Source organism: Pelobates fuscus, chromosome 1 (genome assembly GCF_036172605.1).
Source record: "Pelobates fuscus isolate aPelFus1 chromosome 1, aPelFus1.pri, whole genome shotgun sequence".
NCBI classification, from domain to species: domain Eukaryota; kingdom Metazoa; phylum Chordata; class Amphibia; order Anura; family Pelobatidae; genus Pelobates; species Pelobates fuscus.
In genome coordinates, this window is record NC_086317.1 from 376023808 (window position 1) to 376049533 (window position 25726).

A 25726-nucleotide genomic window follows, 5' to 3' on the forward strand; every position below is an offset into this window, starting at 1 on the left:
ATAACCAATTGTAGACGACTGTTATGGATCACTGAAATTAATATATGCGTTAGTCGTGTTTAACCTGTTTTTGATCATTTTAAATATAACGTTTTGAGACGGACATACATGGTGGCATAATTTGACTAAACTGTGTGCTGTAGGCTTAGTTATTTTCTGCTATGTATTTAAATAATACGCTATACCATGAAACTGTAAAGCTACATATTATCCTTGATGCACATATTTGCCTTCCCTGATGTATGTAAAAATTACGCAAAAAGTGCACTGTTCCTCATGGCACATACCTGCTAAACTTCTACTCGATATTAAGCTTATGTTTCTTTACTTTTTTTTACTCTCACGCTAAACTTGTTAGCAATACTATGAAACGTCTAATTAACTAAAAAATGTGCAAGTTATTTTTATGCCACAACTATGTCTATCACTCTATGAACACCGCGCTTGTTTGAGCTGTTGTGGCTATACAAGCAATGTTGTAATCTCCTATGCACAACGAAAATAAAGAATTAAATTTAAAAAAAAAAAAAAAAAAATGTAAACATTAAGATATAAAGATATAGGTCATACAATATGAACCAATCAGGTCAAAGGTAATAAGTGACAGAGACCAAGGTTAAATATCTATATCAATATCTAAAGGACGGAGTATGGCTACCAGATTAAACTCATAAAAACATAGTGAATGAAATGTATTCATTTAGTCCCTTTGGGGTGACAGTGTCTAAACGATGTATCCAGTAAGGTTCTCGTTGTAGTAGTAATTTTGATCTGTCTCCTCCTCTGGGACTGGATGGTACATGGTCAATGGCCATAAATTTGAGGGTAGGAAGTCTATGATTCAGTAGAAGGAAGTGTTTGGCGACAGGTTTGTCGGATTTTTGATCTCTAAAGGCAGTGGTGATGGTGGATCTATGGCCTCGGATCCTTTCACGGAGGGTCAAATCCGTTTTTCCAACGTAGGACAAACCTCCGTTTGAATATGCGCTCATATTCATTTGTTTTTATATCACACGTTATGATCTCCTTGTGGGATCTCGTAATTTGTCCCACACTACATGTTTCGATGCACGGGTTTTCCGGTTCACTCACTGTTTACCCACTGAGTTTACACTCTATCACTTAGCAACCGTACGGTCATTCTCACGGAGTTGATACTCCATCTCTTAGCAACCATGACATACACACGTACGCACGTCGTATGAGTCACGTGAAGGGGTGTAACACTTCCGGGTTCGAGTAGCCGCACACACGAGATTGGTGAGTTGCTCATTAATGTTTTGCTATTTAAACTTTGTTTTCACACACATTATTTGATCTTGAAAAAGACCCTAAGGGGTCGAAACGTCGATTTGATTTGATGATTTGATGTAACTTTTGTCACAGTAAACACTGAATAAGAAGTCCTTTTGGAGTGCTCTGATTTTTTCGTTTGTATATATATATATAAAATATATATATAAAATGCAAATAACCGCAAATATATATATATAGATAAATACATATAATTACATAAAAGATTACATTAGTATTTAAATACCTATAAATGCATATATATTAAAATTCTACGTGTATATTGAAGTAATCTTTTAACATAATTAGGTGATTTAATTAATTAAAATTTGATTGACATGCCTGACAACACAGGGAGAAAGTGCAGAGAATTTAATTTGCAAGCACTATATTTGACCCTGTAACTCTCCAAGACACCATAAAACCTGTACATGGGGGGTACTGTTTTACTCGGGAGACTTCGCTGAACTCAAATATTAGTGTTTCAAACTGGTAAATTGTATTACAACGATGATATTTTAAGTAATAGTGACGTTTTTTGCATTTTTTACAAACGAACTGCACTTTTATGGACTATATTATTGTTGTAATATGTTTTACTGTTTTAAAACACTAATATTTGTGTTTAGTGAAGTCTCCCGAGAATAACAGTACCCCCCATGTACAGGTTTCATGGTGTTTTGGAAAGTTAGAGAGTCACATATAAGGCTTGCATTTCATTTTTTTGACATTGAAATTTGCCAGATTGGTTATGTTGCCTTTGATAGCGTATGGTAGCCCAGGAATGAGAATTACCCCCATGATGGCATACCTATGTCCAGTCTTTCTTAGTAGCCACTTAGTCACAAACACTGGCCAAATATTAGTTTTTTTGCTTTTTTAACACAAAAACAAATATGAACGCTAAATTTGGCCAGTGTTTGTGACTAAGTGGCTACTAAAAAAGACTAAACATATCCCACTTTCAATACCTTTGGTTATCTACTTTTTCAAATGGTATGCCATTATGGGGGTAATTTTCATTCCTGGGCTACCACACCGTCTCAAAGGTAACATTAACAATCTGGCAAATTTCTATTTGAAAATGGAACGTTCTATATTTGACCCTGTAACTTTCCAAAACACCATAAAACCTGTTAATGGGGGGTACTGTTGTACTCGTGAGACATCGCTGGTTACAAATATGTGCATTTTTGTGCAGTAAAACCTAACAGTGTTATGACATTCACAGCTAAAATGTCAGACGGAAATACAAATTTAAAAAGAAAATCTTATTTTCTCACATTTTTTTTTTTATTTTATTCATAATGAATTATGTTCCATATATGAATAGTTAATGATAAATTAAAGCCCTGTTTCTCCTGAACAAAAATGATATATAATAAGTGTGGGTGCATATAATATGAAAGAGGGGAACTACGGGTGAACAGACATATAGCGCAAATTCCAGTTTTTGTTTACGTTTTGTTTTGATCAGAACGTGCACTATTGACTCCGTCCTGAAGGGGTTAACTTTCAATCAGATATTACTTAGCTTAAAAGATGTCATCTCCTGCTCTGTAAATTAAACTTTAATTGCATACAGGAGGCCCCTGTAAGGTCTAGCAGCTATTAACAGAGCAGGATATAAGAACATCTAAATTAAACGGTGAAGGAAGGATAAATATGCGATGACTCATTACAGGAAGTGTTTTGGGAGGCTGTTCAAGTCACATGCAGGGGGGTTGTGACTAGGGTGCGTAAAAAAAAATGATTTAACACCTAAATTGCAAAGAATTGAGTAGTGATACTGCGGAGGCGTGATGTATACACCAAAACTGCTTCATTAAGCTAAAGTTGTTTTGGGGACTATAGTGTCCCTTTAACCCTGCATTTAAAATATAGCCGTCCCTGCAAAATGGCAATGCTTTGATTACAGGGTTAAGACGAGAATGGAGATGAAGTGGTCTTGGTGCCTACAGAATCCCATTAGGCGGGCCTATCCCGTTTAATTGCAAACATTCGGAAAGCCTGCAATAGGTCTCCCCAGAATATTATTTGCCAGTAATGGAAGGGTACACAACAATTACCCAATGAGGCTTGCTGAGTAAGTAGGTGGCTTGCTCCCTCAGGATTCAGAGGTGAACTGTGCTAAGGCAGACATCCATAGAGCTCTGCCAATTAACATATTATATGGTCCCCCAGTTAGTCAGTTACAGCCTGGGAACATTCATTGGAAGGTAGTAATAAACAGACAGGTGCCTGAGCAATGTAGAAATGGAAACAATAAACATTAGCACAAATTACACTCTGTTATTTCAGATGCACCACTTGGCATTTCTACCTACTTCACTTCCAAACTATTGCTTCCTTCATGCAGCATGTAACTACAAAGCCAGAACTCACTCTCCTGTAACGCTGGGCGCATTAACAGTCACGTGGTATGTGTTTAGTGCATGTTATTATCATATGTCACTGAATTCTAAGCACTAGAGGAGGCACTTTAACGTACCACTCCGCCTTGTTACCTTGCGTCTCCAGCAACAGCCATTCGGCCGGAGACCACATTATATAGCAGTGAATGGATTAGGCTCCTCCAAAATGTCTCCTAGAGAGAATCTCCGTATGCAAGTCGTCATTACTTCTCTACTGCTTAGAGCTCTGATCATGGTGTCGCTACCTTGGTGTACCAGTATTAGCACTGACAGTCAGGAGACACTGTGACACTGTGTGGGCAAAGGTTACAAATAGGAGACACAGACACCTGAATGCGTCGCGATTATATTAGCAAACGGAAACAAAGAGCAGGAAAGACTCACAGTGGGGTAACAAAGTAAAATCAAGGTTTATAAAAAAAATTAAAAATAAATAAATATGTCATAATGTTAAGAAATAAGTTAACAATGACCCAGAATAAAGTGCAACGTGTAGTTTTGCAAAGTTCTAAAACCAGGAGCAAAATAATATAGTTAATTCAAATTTTATTTTGCTTGTTTACGTATTTCTAAAATCATAACATGCTGTTTTAATGTGTTGCTGGTTTAACAATAATATTCAAGTGCGGGGTGGTCACCATTCTCTGGCTTCTTAAGGACTACAATTCCCAAGCTGTCTAATCACCATAGGAGTTGTAGTTCTTAAAAAATGGTGTTCCACCTTTTGGCCAAATTGAAATTAAATGGTGTACCCTTTATATTATTACTGATGAATTGGTAAAGCTGCCTATTTTGTGTTTGCCAATTGCATTTTGCCATAGACAGTCCTGCATATGTGGGTTTCAGATATAACTGATGATAATGTTTTATGTGTAAGCCCAAATCATCCCATATGTACTAGTTCTACAGGAATTTATAATATTCTAGTACACATCATTGTAAAATAAACACACCTTTAGTGGTTAATTTCCTGACAGATACTTTAGGGTGCTTACGCACTAGAGAGTTTTATTTGGTTATGGGACAGTGGAAGCATTTTAATGGGTGCACACAGCAGTCATAGTGGATGTGCTTCTTGTCTCATGCTTCTCTATGAAGCATTGGATTGGACCGATAAGCCAGGAAGGGACACCTCCAGGATGATGTCTTGGGTGGAGGAGCAGGAGGCAGTTAGTATCGCCTCTGGAAAAAAGTTCTGAAAACATTTTTTGCCTAAAAAATTTTTTCTTCATTTATTTCAGTTAGAGGAGCCCAAAAATGTTAACGGTGAGGAGACACTATAGCGCAGTCATGTCTAAAGTTCGGCCAGTGGGCCATTTGTGGCCGCGTTCCGGTTTAATACGGCTCCACAATTAATTTGGTAAATCTATCTGTTGTGGCCCCCAGTGAATCCCCGGGATATCTGGATCTTTGAACGCCGCGGTCCTGAGCGGCGCTCGGGGATTCACTGGGGGCCATGAGATCGCGAGAACACAGACGGACATGCAGTGACCTCAGTCTGCTTTCTCGCAATCTCTTGGATGTCAAGGGATTCGCTGGATTTGGTGCTCGGGATTCGCTGGATTTGGTGCCCGCGATCGCGGGGTTTGGTTCCTTCTCTCTGCTGGGACAGAAAGAGAGAATGAACAGAATAAAGAGAGAATGGACGGAATAAAGAAACAGAATAAAGAGATGATGAAATGAAAAGTATGCCGTTTGCAATAAACTATGCATCAAATAGTTAATTTGCATTCAATTTTAATGGTTCAAAGAATGTCAGGCAAAATGGTTGGCCCTGACACATGTTCACTTCATCAAATCTGTCCCTCTTTGAAAAAAGTTGGGACACCACTGCTATAGCATATACAGGTTTGTATTTGTAATGCTATAGTGTTCCTTAAACTGCCAGAAGTGCAAAGTGCATGACAAATTCTATGCCAAAATAATTTAACTGAGGGGGCGGGGCCTGACTGCTGAGCAGGGAGGACGTGAACCTCACAAGCTCCTGCAATAAGCTGCACTCTATCGCAAATATTCAGCTCAAAAAGCCACTAATCGGGCCACAACAGTCACCAACCGTGAAGGGACTACAAGCGGAACAGAATGTTACCCCTCACACGATGCTATGACCTACTTTCGCCGAACAAGCAATTGAGGCCTACCCACATGGCGAGCGCGGGAGGGACGGCCGCCCTCCCACCGCCGCGGCTAGCCACCTCGACGACTAAGCGCCCCTGTCCCCCCCCCCATGGACCGGCGGGGGTTATCCCGGTCCAGACTCCACAGGGCTACGGAACCCCACAAGCTATCGGGATTGCAAACAGCACTTACCCAGAGGCCAAGATGGCGGACGCCGACCGAGCCTCAATGCCCCCACCCGCCCAACCTCTCTCAGCGCGGATACCTAACGTGAGCCATCAGGAGGATCGTATAGCAGCGGCATTTGACCTCTTCTGGACACGGTGGGAGGCTATGCTGGCACAAAATCATGCAGCCGCAGCGGTCCCTCGACGGTCCGCCACTACTCACACAAAGGCACCTCCGTTGAAACGCAAGGCAACGCCACCGATTGACACAAAGCAGCAGAAGGTCGTGAGAGCTCTACCCAGACTTAAAGGCAGCAGACCGAGCACCCGTTACTGCAAGCCTGATTCCAGACAAGCTCAGAGAGCCACCAAACTCTGCCTGCCGCCCCACAAGCTAAACTGGCGCACTCGAGGTACCTGCACCCGGCCTACACCAGGCGAAGGCCAGAAGGCCTGTCAGCACTCCACCCCATTGCAGCGATCCACAGCTGCAACCAGCACTCTGAAGAGCTACACCTATACAACAAAGGGACACACTGAACCTCACACTCGCCAATCAGCAAGGGGAGCGGAGACACTGTCACACCACAAGGCATATGTCCCCCCCACCCAAGGCATTCACACAGGACTGGGAGGCAATGGAGGAGTACCTGCAGCATCCATGACCACAGGCGTCCATCCCGAGGCCCAAGTTAAGGCCTCTAGATTGGGCGTCGGCTAGGCACCAGCGGACTGTCCTACCAGGCTCCTTACATTCTTTGACAACACATATGCCAGGAGAACTACACATTTGATAAACTGCAGGTTTGCCTGCAAGCTAACCCTATTATATAAGCAAGTCTAGAGTAGAATGTCTCACCTGTGTACAAAAGCCTGTAACTTTATAATCTTACAATTCACCGTTCAGCCTGTTTAACCCTAACTGAGCACCCGTCTTGTATTAACCTGTTAGAATGATACCAAAGGGACAAAGCAGATTATCACTCTTTCACTTAACATATATAGCACTAGAACTAAGCACAGTAAATTGTGTCAAGATAGCCTAAACAAATTTACTGTTAAGTGTGTTTAGTCAGTCATGTAGGCCTAATTGTTTCTCTTAATTTGCTCCCCTTATGTAACAAACGTGTACCGCTTGTAAACCAGTTTAGTGAATCTCGCATGCAGGGATATTTATGTTTAGATCAAAGTATATTGCCTGCCTTACTCACGTGTGAATCGTAACACTTGACTTGTATCCTGCTTTCCATTAACTGTTTAGTTCGCAAACTTAGTTCAACAGTTATTTATTTTTATTTTATTTGTTTTCTCTTTTAAGCCTGAGCCTAATCTTGTTAACACGCATAATACCGTCCACCTTAGGCATCCTTCTGCTACGACCTCGCAATGTAACTACATAATGCGTACCTAAGCTAATGCATTGTTTAACACTTTTCATATAACAGCCTACTCAGATAGGCATAGGTACCGGAATAGCTTGTTTCTTATGTTTTTTCTCTTACAAAACTAAAATTGTGCTGTACACTCATATGCCACGTTATGTCTTACCTGTTCATTCATTACTGCTTGTGACTGCTATTGTGGCTAAACAAGCCTGTTGTTATACCATGCACAACAAAAATAAAGAATTAAAAAAAATAAATAAATAATAATTTAACTGAAAACATAGTTGATTTAGATAATGTTCACAGTTCGGCTATTTTACCCTAACATTTTAAAATCACTTTAACCCCTTAAGGACCAAACTTCTTGAATTAAAGGGAATCATGACGTGTCACACACGTCATGTGTCCTTAAGGGGTTAAAGGGGTTTATTCACCCAACAAACAATTGTAGGGAATCAAAACCAATTATGAAAACTTTAGACTAACATTGCTGATATGAAAGAATTTTCCAAATCAGATGTAGTCTAAAATTTGCTATTCGGTGTTCATGTTTTATGTATAAACCCCCAAGTGAGTAAACCTTATTTGAGAGAGATCATGATTCCCAATTAGCTTAAATTATGCATTTTGGTTTAATGTTACTGCAATTCACTGTTTAGTGACTAAAACCTTTTTGGGGATATTCATTAATCCAGGATTTGTGGAGAACTGACAGTGTTATGCCAAAATAACACAGCTGGAAAAAAAATCTTTTTAGAAGGTTTGTGAGGTTAATTTGTAAGGTTCCTATTAATTTACAGACCGCTGTGTACTCTTGCCATACTGCCGGATAAATATAGCTAAGAAAGTCTAAGTAGAGTTTCTATATCCACCGTGTTTTCCTAGAAACCATTCACTTTCCAGACCTGCCCCATTTATTAGGTCTGATATCGGGTGGGTGGAAATTTCACCACACAGTCGGTGTCAGAATGTACCTCCCACAAAGAGACTCATCATCCCTGCTAGTGACTGCAAGGAATTAAAAGGACACTATAGGCACCCAGACCACTTCGTCTCATTGAAGTGGTCTGGGTGAAGTGCCCTGTTCCTCTTAACCCTGCAGTGTAAAACAATGCAGGGTTAAGACAACCTCCAGGCCCGGTTGCTCTCTTAAAGGGCTGCGGCAACCGACTGAGCCATGTTTGGTAGTAATACCCATCAGATGGCCCTAAGTGCATGTGCCACTTAAGCCATCGACTGCACCGGTGGGAGTTTCGCCACTGGTGCCAAGGTCAAGAGTTTGGTTATACAGAAATACATGGCAGGGGGGTAGAGTCTAGCATCCCACTAATGTTCACAGTTCGGCTATTTTACCCTAACATTTTAAAATCACTTTAACCCCTTAAGGACCAAACTTCTTGAATTAAAGGGAATCATGACGTGTCACACACGTCATGTGTCCTTAAGGGGTTAAAGGGGTTTATTCACCCAACAAACAATTGTAGGGAATCAAAACCAATTATGAAAACTTTAGACTAACATTGCTGATATGAAAGAATTTTCCAAATCAGATGTAGTCTAAAATTTGCTATTTGGTGTTCATGTTTTATGTATAAACCCCCAAGTGAGTAAACCTTATTTGAGAGAGATCATGATTCCCAATTAGCTTAAATTATGCATTTTGGTTTAATGTTACTGCAATTCACTGTTTAGTGACTAAAACCTTTTTGGGGATATTCATTAATCCAGGATTTGTGGAGAACTGACAGTGTTATGCCAAAATAACACAGCTGGAAAAAAAATCTTTTTAGAAGGTTTGTGAGGTTAATTTGTAAGGTTCCTATTAATTTACAGACCGCTGTGTACTCTTGCCATACTGCCGGATAAATATAGCTAAGAAAGTCTAAGTAGAGTTTCTATATCCACCGTGTTTTCCTAGAAACCATTCACTTTCCAGACCTGCCCCATTTATTAGGTCTGATATCGGGTGGGTGGAAATTTCACCACACAGTCGGTGTCAGAATGTACCTCCCACAAAGAGACTCATCATCCCTGCTAGTGACTGCAAGGAATTAAAAGGACACTATAGGCACCCAGACCACTTCGTCTCATTGAAGTGGTCTGGGTGAAGTGCCCTGTTCCTCTTAACCCTGCAGTGTAAAACAATGCAGGGTTAAGACAACCTCCAGGCCCGGTTGCTCTCTTAAAGGGCTGCGGCAACCGACTGAGCCATGTTTGGTAGTAATACCCATCAGATGGCCCTAAGTGCATGTGCCACTTAAGCCATCGACTGCACCGGTGGGAGTTTCGCCACTGGTGCCAAGGTCAAGAGTTTGGTTATACAGAAATACATGGCAGGGGGGTAGAGTCTAGCATCCCACTATCTTGAAATGTCACCAGATGTTCCAGCATGATCTAGTTGCAGCCTTTAGACAAATTCGACATAACCTTTGCCATAGCCAAAAAAAAACTACTATTTTTTTTTAAAAGATATACAACAAAGCTCTTTAAAAATAGTTGTGCCTCATTTGCGTTATCTGACTTCCTGGTTACATTTTCTCATAAAATAATAATTATGCCGTTTGTATTCTTTTGCCTGAATTAGTACACATTTAATTTTTAATGTAATTATTATTATTATTTTAATCATATATATATTTTTTTGCATAGGCTAAAGTTGTGCTTCAACATTTTTCTTGACATATATATGTGCATAGAAATGTAGTCCCAAGCTTAGTACAAATATAAATAATTTATTATTTCCTGTAAAATATGGATTACAATTTCAATTATTTCATATATATTTTCAAGGAAAGGGAATGGCATTCTTTTATGGATATGCCTGATCTTGAAGGATAGAGGAAAATAAGAAATCGAACACATTTGTTTAAAAAAAAAATAAAAAAAATTTGCGGAATACAAATCTGTGCATGTTTTTGTTGGACTGATAATTAATCAAGTCTACGGGTCACACATAACCTACTAGTCCTGTCAGACTGCAGTCTGAGCAAAGGTTGTGCCAGTTCAAAGCAATTTCTTTTCCATAAGTTTTGGTATCAGTTTGACAGGTCACATTAGAATGACACCTTTAAAGATCCAAAGCTAAAGCCTTCACTTTCTGTGTTCATTTGACTGCTCCCAGCAGCATTTTGTATTACTTCACTATATAAGACTGCAAAAGTATTCATAAAATATATTAGTGGAAAGATAGTGTGTCACATAGATCATTACTTATTTTCACTGCAGATTTTTTTTTTCTGTTAGGAAGTCAGAAATACTATTATTTCGTACTATTTGAGCTCACATGAGCTCCTGTAGGCACATCATTTTCAAGCGCTCCATGACCCTTTCACCCGCACTTCGAAACTAATAATAAAAAAATTATATTTTAAATATCAGCAGTGTGTGTAAATAGCTCAGTGGGTGTATGTATTTCTTAGTATGCGCATGTGTTTATGTACCCTAATTCCCCGTCCAACTACCGCCCTATCCCGCTACTGCCTAATTCCCCCTATCCCGCTACTGCCTAATTCCCCGTCCAACTACCGCCCTATCCCGCTACCTACTCAAGTTCTTTGAGTGAGTTGTGTATGCGAGTTTGACAGACTTCCTTGAATCCAACTTTCTGCTTGACCCGTTTCAATCTGGATTCCATACTCGTCACTCTGTTGAAACAGCTGTGACCAAAGTATACAATTATCTTATGCTAAATCCCATGGCCACTACTTTATCCTAATTCTCCTCGACCATTCTGCTGCTTTTGACACTGTTGATCATCAACAGCTTCTTCTCATCCTCCGTAATCTCGGTGTACAAGATACATCTCTCTCCTGGTGCTCTTCCTACCTCTCTGAGTGCCCATTCAGTGTTTCTTTCTCTGACTCGGCCTCTTCTCCCCAATCCCTCTCTGTTGGTGTTTCCCAAGGGTATTCCTCGGTCCCCTATTGTTCTAAATCTACATCAGACCCTATTTAACAACTGATACGGCAAAGGTGCTTGTCTATGCTGCTGTCATCTCTCGCCTTGACTACAGTAATATGCTTCTCAGTGGTCTTACGGGTTCCTAATTTGCCCCGTTACAGTCTATAATGAATGCGTCAGCGAGGCTCATCTTCCTGTCAGTTCCTCAATTGGCTTCCCGTGAGATATAGGGCTCATTTTAAGATCCTGACACTTGCTTACAAATCTCTACACAATGCTGCTCCTACCTACTTATCCTCACTAATAAACAAATATTTCCCATCTAGGCCCCTACGCTCTGCCGGAGACCTAGGTCTATCCTCTGATCGTACTGATCAAGACTTCTCTAGGGCTGCACCGTTCCTATGGAATGTTCCTCCCCTCTCTGTTAGACTTTCACTCCTTCAAAAAATCTTTGAAAACTTACTTCTTCATGAAAGCATACCATTTAAACTGTGAACAGCTTTCCCTCCCCGCATTCTGATTCCTCTCCTGAAATTGTCATCAAAACAAAACACTAAGTCCTCAATGAATACTATCCTAGCAACCTACTTTTCTACCCTACCCTTACCTTTTGTGTCATTATACCCCACTCCCTCCTGCATGTAAGCTCATTGAGCAGGGCCCTCAATCCCTTGGTTCCTGTGCGTCAAGCTTGTCTGGTTAAAAATACATGTCTGTTAGACCTCCCATTGTACAGTGCTACGGAACTTGTTGGCGCCTTATAATTAACTGTGCAGTAGCTTGTGTAACAGTGAGTGTACAGTGTGGGTACAAGTAAGTGTGTGTGTGTGTGTGTCTGTGTGTGTAACAGTGGATAACAGAATGTGTATTAGTGTGTAGTCAGAGTAACAGTTTGTGTGTGTGTGTGTGTGTGTGTAGACATTGAGCAGTTCCGGGGGCCCACCCCTGAGTTCACCCACAGGGCCTGCCCTTGAGTCCACCCACAAGGCCTGCCCCCAGCGTCCTCCCATAGGCCTTAACCTAAGTCAGCCCACAAGGATGAAGTGTGTGTGTGTGTGTGTGTACTTAGTGTGATGTGTGAATAGTGGATGTAGAATGTGTGTAGTGGATGCTGTGTGTGTGTCATGGATGCAGTGTGTATAGTGGATTCAGATTGTACATTTTGTGTAATGTATCTAATGTTTGTATGTATTAGATGACGAGTGTGTGTTTATGTAGTGGAGGTAGGTGTGTATAGTGAATACAGAGTGTGGGTTTGTATAGTGTGGATGTAGTGAGTGTATAGTGAATGCATAGTGTGTGTGCAGTGGGTGTAGTGTGTGTATAGTGAATGTTGTGAGTGTATAATGGCTGCAGACTGTGTATCATGAATGTAGTGAGTGCAGAGTGTGTATAGTGAGTGTAGTGTGTTTGTAGTGAGTGCAGAGTGTGTATAGTGAATGTAGTGTGTTTGTAGTAAGTGCAGAGTGTGTATAGTGAATGTAGTGTGTTTGTTGTGAGTGCAAAGCGTGTGCTTGTGTAAGGATGTAGTGTGTGTGTGTGTGTGTGTAAAATAGGGGGGGGAGGATTTATTTACATTTATTTGTATATATTTAATGACCAGGGAGGTGGTAGATCGCATTCCTTAGTGGTCCGGTGGCATGGTGGAGGCAGCAAGCCGCTAAACACTTCAAATGGAGGCCTGCAGAACACTCAGTCTTTCCTTTACAGCTCCTCTCTGTCTAACTCTCGCGAGACCGGCCTACGTGCTGTGCGGAGCGTTGCCATGGATTTGGGGTTTCATGAGCGGTAAGCCATAATTATCGCACTTATGACAAATCACGGCTTGAACTATCTTGCTTTGCATGTAATGTGTCTCATGTAACTAATCTCATATATTAGTTTTCCCTTTTACCTTGCATTACTGAAATAAATGAAGTTTTGCACAATATTCAAATTTTTCGAGTATCACCTGTATGTATGTGTGTATATATATATACGTCCCAGGTCCCAGCACTCAATGCTCTCGGTCTTTTAATGCTCCGGTGCTGTCTCCAACCAAATTGTATACAATACCAGTAGAGAGCACTCAAGAGTCTTTCAAGGTAAATTTCATCTGTTGCTTTATTGAGCAATTACAAATTCACACAACGTTCCAGTCAACGTTTCAGTCTGTAAAATACTTTTTTCAAGACAATTGTGTATGTGAGATGGATACCTTATATACAAAAAATGCAGTGATCCTATTTTGAGGTGAACAGGTGAAATGTAACAACGGATCAGAGTGATGTCATTAATGGCGTAAACATGTTTAAATTACATAATAAATTGAAATTAACCCTATGTGTAACCAGTATGTGAAACATACTCTTGTGTAGATAAGTCAGAAAGTAATAAAGGATAAATAACTATAAAAATAAAGTACATACAAATGTTTCAACCCTAACCAAGGGAACATAGATACATAGTACATATCGTCATTAGCTAAAGATTATATAGCAATTATATAGCAAAATATTGTCAGTGTAATTTTGAAGCATTCTACAATATGGACTACTTCCATCATGGAGTTACGGCAAATAACTGTACTATATTAATGCATTCTGTAAAAAAAAAACTCAATCATATATTATCTTCTAGGTAAAAAACAATATAATGAGTTCTTCTCATTTAAACCAGATGGTGATAATGTTTCCAACGTGTATATCCAGAAAGCCTCACGTCTGAGTAACAGGTTATCACGATCTCCTCCTCTGGGTGAGATGGGTATGTGATCTATTCCCATAAAGCGAAGTGAGGACAGGCTATGTCCCATCTCAAGGAAATGCCGGGCAACTGGAGTACTTGCAGTGCCGCTCAGTTGTGCTGAACGTATAGTAGATCTGTGACCCCGCATGCGTTCCCTTAGGTCATTAGACGTCTTGCCCACGTAAATGAGACCACAGGGACATATAATTCTATATACAACATGTGTGGTCCTGCACATAATCCAGTGTTTAATTGTGTACACCTTTCCAGATTTTGGTTGACAGAAGGTTTTACCTGGTATCATAGAATTGCACGCCAGACAGTTCAAACAGCGAAAACATCCTGCAGTTGTCACTTTCTGTAATGACTGTGTTGTGGACACTATATGTGTGACTATTTGATGCACACATATATAGTGTCCACAACACAGTCATTACTCTGCCTAATGTGAGATGCAGCCCTGTTTAAAGGGATACTGTAGTCACCAGAACAACTACAGCTCATTGTATAGACTGTACCTGCAGGCATTTAATTCAGTTTTTACATTAAAGCCTAGGGACACCTCCAGTGGCCACTCCTCATATGACTACTGAAGGTTCTTCCTGGGGCAGTGCTGCACACTATGCAGTACTGCCATTCAGTGTCTCCACCCCGTGTGGGAGACGCTGAACCTTCCTCATTCAATGCATCTCTATGAAGAGATGCTGATTGGCCAGGCCAATGTTTGGCCCTGCCTCCTTGGCTATCGCAGCCAATGGGAAAGCATTGGATTGTCTGAGATCATCAATTCTGATTATGTGAGTCAAAGATGTGGATCGGGGGCAGGGGTCAGCACCGGGGGACCCAAGTGGTGCTGGAAGTAAGGCAAGTTTTAACTCTTTCTAAGGAGGGGGGGGGGGAGGGGGGGGGGTCAATCCACCTAAATGGTGGTTTTAACACTATAGGGTTATGAATACATGTTTGTGTTCCTGACACTATAGTGTTCCTTTAATATTACCATTTACATAGTGCTGACAATCTACAGAGAGCTTGATATAATACTGTGAAATTATATGGACATTTTTTCACAAATAAAATAACTCTGGAATGTTCTCATATTTTTCCGAAATTCCATTCTTTTTTTCTTTTTAAGTTTACATGACATTTGTCTGCATAGACATGGCATGTAAAGTACATTAAAGGGACACTATAGTCACCAAAACAACTTTATCTTAATGAAGCAGTTTTGAGTATAGATTATGCCCCTGCATTGTCACTGCTCAATTCTCCGCCATTTAGGAGTTAAATCACTTTTATGCAGCTCTTGTCACATCTCCCTGCATGTTACACAAACAGCCTTCCTAAACATATATACGAAATGATAGGGCAAATGCCGAATGCATTACCTTTTCGTTTCAGTTCTTTCGTTTAATAAACTCCGTGTTGCAGGATAGCCAGATGGTGTTCACCTAATCCATGCAAAAGATTCCACCAGTGCTCTTCCAGCATGTAAAGAAACAAACGCAAGCGGGGATGGAAGTTCAGCAGTGTTCACGAGGTGAAGTGTGCGATTTTAGTTCTATGCACTCAATGACCAAACACCACTGCCTACATTCGTGCGAACAAGATGGCCGCCACAACGTGTTCATGCATACAAACAACGGCCACCCGGCCGACCACTTAGAACACTGAGGTGTGAATCGTTATTGAGGTGTTAACAGGGGTGAACGAGGTTAATAAGCATACGGGTGGTTTGGGTATTCTGTGGTTTTGTTCGGTTACCGAACAAAACAGGGGGAAAAGTATGTGAACACTGTATTTACTGAACAAAACAAGGAATAGTAAGGGAACACAGTATTCCAGTGACATGGTGTTCTATCATGTCTGTGCTGCGGAAGAATTAACGGAGGAGAAACAAAAACTGATGGTTCTCCCTGCAGCCTAAGACAGAGTGCGGGTGGGGGCACTTTGTCCACCCCATTTTAGTTATTTGGGTTCCCCACCATGGGAGAAGGGGGGACCTGTGTTTGTCTTAATTGGCAAAAACAAATTAATTTTATCCGAAAAACGAATGAAAGAACGAATTAAATTTTTATTTAGTACGAATTAATTTGTACGAAACGAAAATTTCACTGGTGCACATGTCTACTGACCTCTTTATTTCAGGTGCTTATTCCTCTTCTCCAACACAGGATTACTTTATTTTAAAGTACTTTGCACTTTCACGACTTAGATGCCATCATTACTTGTCCACATATTATAATAATAATAAGTGTTCCTTATGTCTTTTGTTAAAACTGCTAACACAGTATATATTTTTTTCTTTTCTTCTTCTAAGAAATGGCTGATAATGAACCTTCACTTACTGAAGTGGTAAAACAAGTGGCACAGCATCAACAGTCACAGGCTGCAGAAATAGAGAATAATAGAGAGTTACTAAACCAGTTTCAGGTAAATTACCACAACTACCCCATGCATTATTTTTTAATATTTTTTGATATTAATATTTTATAGTTGCACAACAAGGGAAAATGGGAAGATGACAATGAGGGAAATAAAACAGGTGTAAACACTCCATCTCCAGACATTTGTTTATACACTGAGCAAAATTTTAAAAAACGTAACCATTTTGTTTTTGCCTCCATTTTAAATGAGCTGAGCTCAAAGATCTAAGACTTTTTCTATGTACACAAAAGGTCTATTTCTCTCAAATATTGTTCACAAATCTGTGTTAGTGAGCACTTCTCCTTTGCCAAGATAATCCATCCAACTCACAGGTGTGGCATACCAAGATGCTGATTGGACAGCATGATTATTGCACAGGTGCGTCTTAGGCTGGCCACAATAAAAGGTCACTCTAAAATGTGCAGTTTTATCACACAGCAAAATGCCACAGATGTCGCAAGTTTTGAGGGAGTGTGCAATCGGCATGCTGACTGCAGGAATGTCCACCAGAGCTGTTACCCGTAAACTGAATGTTCGTTTCTCTACCATAAGCTGTCTCAAAAGGCGTTTTGAGAGAATTTGGCAGTGCATCCAACCGGCCTCACAACCGCAAAACACGTGTAACCACACCAGCCCAGAACTTCCACATCCAGCATCTTCACCTCCAAAATCTGAGAGCAGCCACCTGGACAGCTGCTGCAACAATCAGTTTGCATAACCAAAGAATTTCTGCACAAACTGTCAGTAACCGTCTCGACTTGACTGCAGTTCGTTGTCGTAACCGACTTGAGTGGGCAAATGCTCACATTCGAAGGCATCTGGCACTTTGGAGAGGTGTTCTCTTACCGGATGAATACCGGTTTTACTGTACAGGGCAGATGGCAGACAGCGTGTATGGCGTTGTGTGGGTGAGCGGTTTTCTGATGTCAGCGTTGTGGATCGAGTGGCCCATGGGGGTGGTGGGGTTATGGTATGGGCAGGCTTATGTTATGGACAACGAACACAGGTGCATTTTATTGATGGCCTTTTGAATGCACAGAGATACCGTTACGAGATCCTGAGGCCCATTGTTGTGCCATTCATCCAGGACCATCACCTCATGTTGCAGCATGATAATGCACTGCCGCATATTGCAAGGATCTGTACACAATTCCTGGAAGCTGAAAACATCCCAGTTCTTGCATGGCCAGCATACTCACCGGACATGTTACCCATTGAGCATGTTTGGGATGCTCTGGATCGGCGTATACAACAGCACATTGATTCAAGTTCCTGGGATTCTCCATCTCTCTTGCTTTGGCAGCCCAAACAAATCGCCATTATCTTCACAGATATCTCCAAGTGTGTCTATGTCACAGTGATGTGCTTCACTCTGATTGACTTCTTTCGGAACTCAGAATGGTTAAATGGTTACTCCAGCGAAAAACACTATTTTAATAAAACACTCTTTTGGCTGTACCAACCCTTGTTGGCAAGTTCGCCTCACCTCCCCCGTAACAAAAGAAGAAATATATATATATATATATATATATATATGTACCTGTCATCAAGCGGCAAAGGCCTGCAGCCTGACTTTCCTCTGATGATGTCATTCTCCCTCACTGTAGGTGGAAAGCTGTCCTGGAGGCAGGGCTGAGTGAGAACTTAAAATGGCATGAGGTGGGGGATAACCCAGCCGCCCTTGGTTTTCTGTCGCTATCATGCTATGCATACTGCCGATGGACACAAACTTTTCTGGCTAATGATGCTCCTGGAGGAGGAGTTACATCTCAGTTATATCTCAATACATGCATACTCCAAGCACTGTAATTACTTCAAATTAATAATGTCATAGGTGTTGCTGGGGAAAAGAGGGGGAGATTTGGGCGCTGACGTTTAGGAACTCTACAGTCAGTGGATATTCAATTTTTTATCTTTAATTTAACATTTGATAGGTGACTGTCAGGAAGTGATGTTCGGGACAGAACTTTGTTGCACACCTCTCTATTGGTTACATAGCATGGCAGGTACTCATAATACCTGGCTATGCAGCCTCTGCCTGTTTCTAGCTGTGCTTTCATTGAGATCAGCAGTTCATTGTTCAAGGGTAGAGAGAACATGACATAAAATACTGTGGAAATGTCATATCATATGCCCACCTTACTATTAGTGTAGAGGTAATTGTGTTTGCTTTTGGGTTTATGCCCCAGTCAGGCCCGGACTGGCCATCGGGCACACAATGTCCATGGGCCGAGGCCGGCAGGGGAGGTCACAGGATCATCCCAGCCAGTTCTTGCAACACCCGCGCTTTCCGAGCGCCTGCCCTGCTGCATTCCACAACAGGCCGGTGGGGAGATCAAAGATTTCTCTCACAGGCCAACTTCCACAGACATGCTGCTGCCTGCTGGGGAGGGAGACAGGAGAGGACCCGGCGGAGCTCTATCTTGCAGCTCCGTCGGGTTTCTCTTGCGAGATCCGGAGCATTGCCATGGCAACTCTCCTGATCTCGGAAGAGTGAACTCTAGTGTTGTAGGCTACAGTTCACTCACAACTAGCACCACCAGGGATGGCAGCACGGTCCCCCCTCCCAGGCTAAAGATAAGACGGGAGGGGAGGGATATAATGCCTGTTTTTGTTGTTGTTTTTTTACCCCACCAACACACAATCCCTCTTAACATATACACACGGACATCACCCTCACGCACATCACCCTCACGCACACAATTCACCCCTTACACACACACTTTACCCCTCACACTCACACAACCCCTCACACTCACACAACCCCTCACACTCACACAACCCTTCACACTCACACAACCCTTCACACTCACACATACTGCACCCCTCTCACACACATACTGCACCCTTCACATACACTCACTGCACCCTTCACAATACACACAGAATCCCCCCAACATACTGCACCACACACACACACACACACACACAAAATACTTCTAAACATATTTATATTATATATACTACAGCACCCCTCACCCCTCACACACATACTGCACCCCTAAACACATTACGTTCCAGACACACACTAGATCTCTTACCCAACTCTGGATCATCTACACACATACACACACTAGATCTCCATATACACTCTGAATCCGCTATATACACACACTGACTAGATCTCCTATACACATTCTGTGTCCTTCAAATACACACTAGACCCATACACACACACACACTGCACCACCTACACACACACACTACATTCCTAACATACACAGTAGATTCCTTGTAAGCAAACACATACTACATTCCCTAAACACACACTCTCTACAACCCGTACAAACAGTACATCACCTATATACAAAACACACACACACTATAGCCCATATGCACACACTTGTACATCCCCTATACACACACTTTCTACAGCCCCTAGCCACATATGCATTACACCACAAACACAACACGACTAAAACCGATCGTATTACACAATACCACACCACAATCAGCTCATTCTACACACACGCAATCCCACAAGCAGGCTCCACACACATGCACAATACTTTTTCCTGGCCCTTTTGTCTCCTGGTATCCCATTTATATAGACACCAGAGACAAGTTGCAAGGAAACACTGCACAAGCATGTTATTAAATATGCAGAACAAATACAGGGCCTTTTTCTCATGCTAGAGCTCTTCAGCTGTGCGCATGGTGTGCCCTGGAAGAGCATTGAGCCGACATGCTCACTTTGAGAGTGGGCGTGTTTGTTATTGGTGATGACAAAACACACCCTCTCTGCCCCGCCCCCCTTCTTAGTGGGCCGCTGTGATAAAAAAATGTCCAGGCCGAATTATTTTCCCAGTCCGGCTCTGGCCCCAGTTGTTTCTGGAATCAAGCAGCACCTATGAAAGTGGTTATAGTGCTTGGAGTTTCCCTTTAAGGGGCAGATATAACACAGTTCTCTAAAATTCATACTAATCTCAAATTATCCTTGTTTTAATGAAAAATGTAAAAGGTAAAATGTATTAGTTTAAAAATATACATTTTTAATAAAAACATTTTTAGTGCATCAAAAACTGGTGATGCATTGCCCCAAATGCCTCCACAAGGGAGTGGATTCTATCCAAGGAACGTTAAAAATTGCCATTTTTTTATTTATTTATTTTTATTTCTATGCAATCTGTATAACCAAACCTGATATAGCGATTTTAATTAGTAATGTGCGAATGTTGTAAACCTGAAGCCTTATTAAAATGTTTGGAATCCACTTGTAAACTGTACATAGTTTTCCTTTCATTGCTAATTATTTCCTAGACAATAAGAACATTAAAGTGCTGTTGAATGAGCCAGCATTCAAAATCTTGATATAATGTATCCTCATATTTAATATGCATATCATAAATAATCTGAAAAATGTAATAAATGTTTTAATCTTTCAGACAAAACTTAATGCACTTGAAATAGAATTGAAGTCTGTTTTACTGGAAACAAAGGCAGTTGAAAAGCAAATTTGTCAAGAAGAAAACACAATAGAAAATACAATGCATCTCTGTGGAAGCCTTGAAAATCTAAATTACGCAGTTTGTGCTGAAAATGTGCGGCTTAAGATGGCCTTGGAAACCCAGAAAGAAGATTTTCAAGCTATTGTATCTAGAAATAATAAATACCGTGAAAGAATTGCAGATCATATAAAAGGTTTTTCAGAAGTGGAAAATAGTTTACCAGTTATGATTGAGCTTATTAAACAGAGAGACGCAACCAGAATTCTGAAGATGCAGAAAGAGAAGCTGGTTCGTGACCTGCACGATCCTAAAAACTCTGGCATAAAACAAATTCAGGTTTGAAATTTTCACTCATTTTATATCTCTAAATACTCTTGGCCATGCTTGCCTTGCAGGTGAATGTTAAACAAACAGAAACAATAACTCAGTGTTTGGTTGGTGTTTCCACTTCCCAAACACTTAGTTGAAGTGCAGCACTCTCGTAAATATTGTATAAAGAATACACTTACCCCTTGGTATTATTGGGGGTTGCACATGTAAATAAATAAGAGGGAACACAACATAGTGTGATATTGTATATACACATTTAAAGTGCAGTTAGTACAGTGAGTAAAACAAACTTATATAGGCTCTAAACACTTTCGCTTCTGTGCCTTTAAGGTGGCAAACCGTAACTTCTATTTGTGTGCCCTTTTTAAGTCATGTAGATCTATATACCATATAGAAAAGAGAAAAACAGATACAGGAAACCTATGGGTGTAGTATTTAAAACTACTGAAATGTATTTTTCCAGTATAGTTAAAATAAGTGCTCACCTTTCTTAGAGCCTTTTGATAACTGGCTCTAAGTATGCAGGTACTGTGTCAAGTTATCGGCTGACACCACCTCTCTAGAATCAGGATGCAGTATAGAGATGAGGATAAATGAGGCTTTTAAAATTATTTATTTCCAAATATAGATAATAAAAGAAGATGAGGAGAAAATAAAAATCAAATCTCTCTAAAACTGGATATTTTTACAAAAAATGGCACAATTCAAAATCCGCATTAAGCCCAAAGGGGGCAAGAGTATTAAGATTGAAATTCCATTGCATTTCCATTTTGCCTAAATTTTTAATAATATCCTCCCTCTCCAGTTCATGTCTACTTTTCGAATAGCAAGGAATTGAAGAAATTGTGGGTCATTATAATGTTTTAATTTAAAATGTTGGGAAACACTGTCACGACTGCTAGTGTGGTCCAGCACGCAGAACTATGTAACGTCTACATAGACAAAACAGAAAAGGATAGAACGTAAACAGGTCCTTAAAATGGCTGGACTAATACGTTAAAGACATGGTCAAGAAATAGCCGAGGTCAAGGAAGCCAGAAATACACAATATTGTTTAACAAGCCAAGTCAGGGAAACCAGAAATCAGAATAGTTAGGAATAACCAAGGTCAAAATACCGGGAATATAAAAAACAGGACAAGAAAACGCACTCTCGGGAACCAGAAACGACGATAGGGCAGTGAACCAGGAAACTTCAGGGATTTAAATATCCCTCCTTTGGCTCTGACCCCAAGCGTGAGTGTGCGTCGATGTTGTGATGTCACATGCAGGGTCGCACTAGCCTGAGGGGTGGGGCTATATATGGCCGTGGTCGGCGCCATATAGGCGGCCAGTAGGATCTGGCGGAGCGGTTCCGACTTGCCGCTGAGCAGGTAAGCTCAGTTTGTCTGCACGGTCGCACCCGACTTGTGCACCTCGCGGAAAGCCGGGGGCCATGACAAACACTATGTTCCTCATAACCTGTTTTGATGTTCCTTACATGTTCATTAAATCTAATGTGAAGAGGGCGTTCTGTTTTTTGATTTTATATTCTTCCTTTTTTTGAGGGTCCAAAAAAGTTTTTATGTGTCTCCTATTGCGATTTGTACTGTCCACATCCAAAGAAACCTTCTTTTTGAAAAAAGGTTTTAGACTTCTTTTCTTTGATGTGGTTATGGACCAATTTACTTTTTAAACTTAGGGCTAATCTATATACTAATTTAGGGCTCTCAGGTAAAAAAAAATATGTAACAGGGTCTTTTCTTAAAATTGGCCAATTCTTATTTATGATTCTTTTTACTTTCTTGCTGTCTTGACTAAAATCACAAATAAATGGAATTTCTTTATAATAATTTTTTTTTATGTTTGGTTTATAAGCCAAAGGTGAGTTCTATCCATCCCCTCTACCTCTTTAAGGGTGTTTGATAATGTGTAGTCATCATAACATTTTGTTACAAATTGTTCTTTTATTCGGGTTGCTTGTGCTTGAAACACATTATAGTCAGTACAATTCCGATGTACCCTGAGAAATTGTGATTTTGGTAAATAATTGAATTGGATATACCGTATATACTCGAGTATAAGCCGACCCGAATATAAGCCGAGGCCCCTAATTTTACCCCAAAAAACTGGGAAAACTTATTGACTCGAGTATAAGACTAGGGTGGGAAATGCAGCAGCTACTGGTAAATTTCTAAATAAAATTAGATCCTAAAAAAAATATATTAATTGAATATTTATTTACAGTGTGTGTATATAATGAATGCAGTGTGTGCGTATGAATGCAGTGTGTGCGTATGAATGCAGTGTGTGCGTATGAATGCAGTGCGTGTATGAGTGCAGTGCGTGTATGAGTGCAGTGTGTGTGTGTGTATGAGTGCAGTGTGTGTGCGTATATATTAATTGAATATTTATTTCCAGTGTGTGTATATAATGAGTGCAGTGTGTGTATATAATGAGTGCAGTGTGTGTGTGTGTGTGTATGAGTGCAGTGTGTGTGTGTATGAGTGCAGTGTGTGTGTGTATGAGTGCAGTGTGTGTGTGTATGAGTGCAGTGTGTGTGTATGTGCAGTGTGTGTGTGTATGAGTGCAGTGTGTGTGTGTATGAGTGCAGTGTGTGTGTGTATGAGTGCAGTGTGTGTGTGTATGAGTGCAGTGTGTGTGTGTATGAGTGCAGTGTGTGTGTATGTGCAGTGTGTGTGTGAGTGCAGTGTGTGTGAGTGCAGTGTGTGTGAGTGCAGTGTGTGTGTGTGAGTGCAGTGTGTGTGAGTGCAGTGTGTGTGTGAGTGCAGTGTGTGTGTGAGTGCAGTGTGAGTGCAGTGTGTGTGTGAGTGCAGTGTGTGTATATGAATGAAGTGTGAGTGTGTGATGCAGTGTGTGTTTGTGTATGTGTGTATATGTTGGTGGGGGTGGGCATTTGATATATTATTAATTATTATCTCGCGAGACTTACACTGGGAACTGACCGAGGTGCTGAACGGACGGCGCGGAGGAGGAGAGAGCTGACAGGAGCTGCAGGAAAGGTAAGTACAGCTCTGCCAGCACCCCTCTCCCCCCAGTCTGTATTATGGCAATGCAAATTGCCATAATACAGACTCTGACTCGAGTATAAGCCGAGTTGGGGTTTTTCAGCACAAAAAATGTGCTGAAAAACTCGGCTTATACTCGAGTATATACGGTAATTTTTTATATTTACAGCTTTAAATTACGTCTTGGTCTTTGTTATTTTCTTCTATATATATATATATATTCAGATCTAAAAAATTAACACTAACCCTACTACATTCTGTCGTAAGGGTAATGCCCCAATAATCGGTATTAAGACAAATATATTGGACATTCCATCTTCGGTTGGGACCACCCATCACTCTATATGTGGCTTCCCCGACAACATCGCCCCCAACCCCCTCCAATGGCTCCCACGATTGCACACTCCCTGGACCTCTGGGACAAACTAAGAGACAGGTAAGATCTCTCTTCATACTTGTCCCTCATGACTCCCATTCTCAGAAACAAGCTATTCCCATCCGGACTTATAGCCAAACACTTTTCCCAATTTGAGAAAAGGGATATATCGCGACTTGGAAACCTCTACCTCAACGATTGCATCATCGAATACAAAGACATCCCGGACAGCACATCATTAACCACCTTCGACTACGTCCGATATGTACAGCTTCGCAACTTTGCAACCATGCCGATCGTACACCAAGCAGGAGTAGCGCCACTCACTACCTTCGAAAAAGAATGCATAACCTCACCAACCAAAAAAGGCCAGATATCGGATCTTTACATGACAATTGCAACACACACCTCGCACATGGTACTGCCATATATTGCAGCATGGGAAGCAGATCTAGGCCCCCAGAAGAAGCCCTATCGTCTCTCACAATCTGCATCACACATAAGGAGCAAGGATATAAAATGTTATTCTGGTGGTTCCTGACTCCCCTGAAAACAAACTTATAGCCAGAGTGGCTCTGGCCACACGTAGGGCAATAGGAGAGGTAAGGTCAATGACACGCCTACCTACACAGACATTTATCAGCAAAAAAAAAATACAAGACTCAATAGACATGGATAGGCTTACATCCAAAATCCACGACACACTCGGGCTTCGCCCACGCTCCTTCCCCGCCGATGTCAGTCACCTAATGTGCATGGCCGCGTGCGCAATAGACCTCCCCATAGGAAAGCATTATATAATGCTTTCCTGTGGGGATTCCGGCGATGCTGGAGGTCCTCATGTATAGACAGACAGTAGATAGACAGCCACTAGAGGAGGACTAAGCCCTGCAAGGTAATTATTGCAGTTTATAAAAACTGCAATAATTATACTTGCAGGGTTAAGGGTGGTGGGAGTTGGCACCCAGACCACTCCAATGGGCAGAAGTGGTCTGGGTGCCTGGATTGTCCCTTTTAACATAGAAACATAGAATGTGACGGCAGATAAGAACCATTCGGCCCATCTAGTCTGCCCAATTTTCTAAATACTTTCATTAGTCCCTTGCCTTATCTTATAGTTAGGATAGCCTTATG

The 25726-nt window shown here is 41.1% G+C and overlaps 1 protein-coding gene across 1 annotated transcript in view; it reads left to right on the plus strand.

Moving 5' to 3' along the window:
* Positions 1-13039: 13039 nt before the first annotated feature.
* The window catches only part of CCDC122 (coiled-coil domain containing 122), a 44661-nt gene continuing 31974 nt past the window's right edge, over positions 13040-25726 (plus strand). Inside the window, exons 1-3 of the mRNA XM_063433555.1 lie at positions 13040-13068; positions 16325-16437; positions 20817-21215. Of these exons, the coding sequence (XP_063289625.1) occupies positions 13062-13068; positions 16325-16437; positions 20817-21215 (519 nt within the window). The 5' untranslated portion in view covers positions 13040-13061. The remainder of the gene's footprint in view (positions 13069-16324; positions 16438-20816; positions 21216-25726) is intronic.